This window comes from Plectropomus leopardus, unplaced genomic scaffold, assembly GCF_008729295.1.
Source record: "Plectropomus leopardus isolate mb unplaced genomic scaffold, YSFRI_Pleo_2.0 unplaced_scaffold26935, whole genome shotgun sequence".
Lineage (NCBI taxonomy): Eukaryota > Metazoa > Chordata > Actinopteri > Perciformes > Serranidae > Plectropomus > Plectropomus leopardus.
In genome coordinates this window covers 1-3,985 of record NW_024629307.1, presented here as the reverse complement: position 1 = coordinate 3,985, position 3,985 = coordinate 1, and the positions used below count along the sequence as shown (strand labels likewise).

Genomic DNA, 3,985 nt, shown 5'->3' with positions numbered 1-3,985 from the left:
GATGGACTGACACAAACTCTTCCCTTCACGGTTTCATCACAACAACGGGACAAATTTCAAAATAAAAGTCTGGTCCTTACCTCCTCATGGACAGCCTCCACTTTCGGGTTACTTCCTGTCCGTCGCAGGCCGGAGCCAGGCCCGCTGCTCGCCGTGGTGGCGTCTGACTTGGATCTCTGGTGCGTCCTCCTGGACGGGGACACAAACACCTCGCCGTCTCCGGGGCCATCGGGGCCGGTGCCGGCGGCGGGCTCCATGTTGCTGCTATTGTGCCTCCGGTGGCAGCGGCGGTGGGACGGCGAGGACACGGGGCTGTCCGAGGCGGATGCTGAAACGGCTCTGTGAGCGTCCGCTGGGGGAGCAGACGGCTTGAGTTCGTCCGACAGGATGAGTTTTCGGAGTTTGGTGCCTCTGGAGTGACGCTGCGTGGAGATGTGCATGTCGGAGGAGTACGCGCCCAACAGCCAGGCGGTCAGCAGAGAGAAGGTGATCCCGCCTCTGCAGCGGTGGATCTGACACACACAGATCGAGGGTTTAGATTATGTCAACATATGAAATATCTCCATGAAAGGAAAACAGCTTTTAATCAAATAGTCCCACAAACATAATATATTTCCCACAAATGTAACAGCTGTTGCCAAATACAAACATCATACGAAATTTCCTGCAAATTTCCAAAAAAGACGTCGTATACTTGGAAATTAAAACTATTTATTATTCACCGACTGAAGTAATTTTTTTGAGTTTTTTAACAATTTTCTTTCTTCAGCGTGCGTCATATTGATGTCTTTAATGGACATTTACCGTACATTTCATATCAGCTTTGTGGGATTATTGTATCGTGGTGAATAATGAGGAAAGAACATTGTTAACCATCTCAGAATAATTACTTCAATCTGTAACACATCAATAAATTAAGTTTTCTCAACTCAGTTTCATCTGCAGGACATTTCGTATTACGTCTGTAGGAGGCAGCTGCTGTTATGTCTGCGGGTGTTGGACTGGGGTCCTCAGCCCCGTCCTGCAGCTCCTCTCAGCAGATCCCAAATCATTCCCAAACCAGGCGGGATGTATGATCCCTCCAGCATGTCCTGGGTGCGCCTCTTTCAGCAGGACGTGTCCAAAATACCTCCAATAGGAGGAGTCACTGGATGGCCTCATTTGGATGTTTTTTAGCAAAGTACATCCAGTTTGTGGTACAAGTACAACACCAGAATTCATATGTAACCCACGTAATCACGGCGGCTGCGGTCACACGGCTAATGTGCTGACAGGAGTAAAGAAGGAGGTGGTGTAAAGAGCGAAAGTCCACGTCAGGAGGAGGGACGCACCAGTTCGATATTAAATTTCTGTGACGGGCGTCTGAACGCAGCTCCAGAGAAGTGATCTCTCGCCGGGTTTCAAAGGGTTAAATAAACATGAAATAAATATTGATTTAAACGGGTCAGTGGTGAAACGATGCGTCCACAGACTCAGACAGACGATAATGACTTGGACTCACCAGGTACGGTCGGATGGCGTCCCCCACCTCCGTGTCCATGTGCACGTACATGTTGAGCAGCTGCGGCAGGTAGAAGTCCACCTCGCTGTCGGGGAAGCTGAAGAGGCGGTTCCCGATGTACGCCTGCACTCCCGGCTCCTTGGACTTGTACAGGTAGGAGATCGCCATGGAAACGTCAAAGAGCTTCGACTCGAACAGGCGCAGCAGCCACGACTGCTTGGACGAGGACGAGGACGACGCCGACAGCAGCGAGGACGACTCCGGCCGCGCTGAAGGAGGAGGAGGGTTCTGGGAGGCGCCGCCTTGTTTTTCTCCGTCCTTCCCAGACGTCCCCTGCTCCTCCTCCTCCTCCTCCTCCTCCTCTTTGATGGAGCTGGTGTCGGCGCTGATGAGCCACTGAGGGCTGCAGCTCTCTGCACAGTCCGCGAGCTGCTGCTGCTGCTGTTGATCGTCCGGTCGCTGTTTATTGTCAGCTCGTTGCTGTTCAGGCACTTCTCTGCTCTGCAGCTTGACCTTCAGGAGAACTTCCTGGCACGCTTTCAGAGCGACTTCGGGGTCGATCACTGGAGGCAGAAAACGAGGAGAGGTCGGATTAATCAAAAACACAAAAAAAGACGAAGCAAAAAGCCTTGCTAGCATCTCAGAGACGCTGCAGTTTTCATGGCACCCAAAGACTTTAGATACAAAGATGGACGACATGACGGCTCCCCAGAGTGCAACTTTTCAGTGTGTACCGCCCCCTGGTGTCTGACTGCGGTACAGGTCATGAAGCCCGCCCCTCCATGTCAGTGAATGGACTCAGGCCAAACTAAAACCTCAAAGTAGACGAAAGAAATGTTTCCTAAAGAAGTTTTCTGTCACTGAAGGTCGTTCTCATCATCCTGATGTTTGTTCAAGTGTTTGTTTTTGTAAGTTCGGTTTTTGAGTTTTTAAATTATACGAAAACGGGGCTTTTCAGCTATGATTGACAGCTGTCAACAATCCTCGCTTGGATCAGGGATTCTGGATTCTTGGATGGCGACTAAGTTGACTTTCAGAAACAATGCATAAAAACCATTTTTTGTCTGCATTTGCAACAAATAGTTATAATATTTTTTTAAAAAAAAGAGAGACAGCTGTAAATAAAATTGTAACTACTTCAGCAAATACTGACTTTTATTATATGTATTTGTACTTATTTGTTTTGTTTCTTTGTAACTGACTTTGGGAATAGTTCAGAAAACAGCAGCATTCAGCAGCAGCGATCGCAGCGGAAATGACAGAACATCATGTTGAACTTTTGGAACACGAACACATTAGTTTGATTACTTTAAAAACATGCAGAAAAAGCAACTAGCAACTTAAAAAAACATGACCAAAAATGAGCAAAAATGTAGTAAAAAATGTTACAAGAAAATTCCCAGAAAATAAACACAAAAAAGACCCACAAATGTGCTAAAAAGTAAAAAACTAGTCATATTATGTATTTATTATATTTTTTTCTGTAACGCAATTTTAAATATAAAATTATTATACTTAGAAATATAGTTTTTAGGACATTTTTCCCTATTTTTTTTTGATAATTTTCTAAAAATTCCCCACTTCATTTCTCAAAAAAAGAAAGGAAAAAAAAATTTTTTTAGTATACTTCTTGTCAAGCTGGTCCCTTTTTTCCATGTTTTTCAAAGAAATAATATGAATATTTAATAAGCCAGTGTGTCCCGTTACCTTGGTCGACGCCCAGGTCCATCTCCATGGCGTCCTCTGAGATGACGTCCAGCGGCGGGCTGGGGCCCCGCGGGTCGCCGGCGCTCGACATGCCGCTGCCGATGCCCTCGCTGGTGCTGCTGCCGAGGCTGCCGGTGCTGGCGATGCTCCCGCTGGGGCTGGAGCTGCGGGGGCTGGCGCTGGGCGAGGACGGCTGCTCGCCGTGGGGGGGCGGGGGCAGCTGCAGCTGAGGGCGGGGGTGATGATGATGGTGATGATGATGATGGTGGTGGTGGTGGACGGGGCAGTCGGAGGAGCTCTCAGAACACGAAGAAGACGATGAAGAGGAGGAGGAAGAGGAGGCGCTGGAGGGAGAGGAGGGGCAGGAGAAGGTGGTCGGGGAGGCGGAGGAGGCGGGCGGAGCTGAGTGGGAGGGGCTTAGGTGGAGCGGCCGCAGAGCCGGGGACAGGGAGACTTCGGCGTCAGCCATGTTTGAGGAGCAGGTCTGCAGAGACAGAGGGACGAAACGTCACACCTGCAGGGGTCAAATTCAAGCACTTTTCAAGCACTTTCAAGATCCATTTTCAAGTTTTTCCAGGCTCTCACAGCTGCGCTCAGAGAGACAGAAAGAGAAAAATTCAAAAAGAGATCTGATCCAGCTGCTGTGACATCACACACACACATGCACGCACACACGCACGCACGCACGCACGCACGCACGCACGCACGCACGCACACACACACGCACGCACACACGCACACACACACACACACGCACACACGCACGCACACACACAC

The 3,985-nt window shown here is 49.2% G+C and overlaps 1 protein-coding gene across 1 annotated transcript; it reads right to left on the bottom strand.

Moving 5' to 3' along the window:
• Nucleotides 1–80: 80 nt before the first annotated feature.
• Nucleotides 81–3,714, bottom strand: LOC121937629 (phosphatidylinositol 4-kinase beta-like; the record flags this gene model as incomplete). The annotated part of the gene is made up of 3 exons (XM_042480958.1): nucleotides 3,209–3,714; nucleotides 1,502–2,064; nucleotides 81–512 (listed from the first exon to the last, which is right to left on the bottom strand). Coding segments are annotated over exons 1-3 (1,464 nt in total), but the record flags the coding sequence as incomplete, so codon positions are not given.
• Nucleotides 3,715–3,985: the final 271 nt, after the last annotated feature.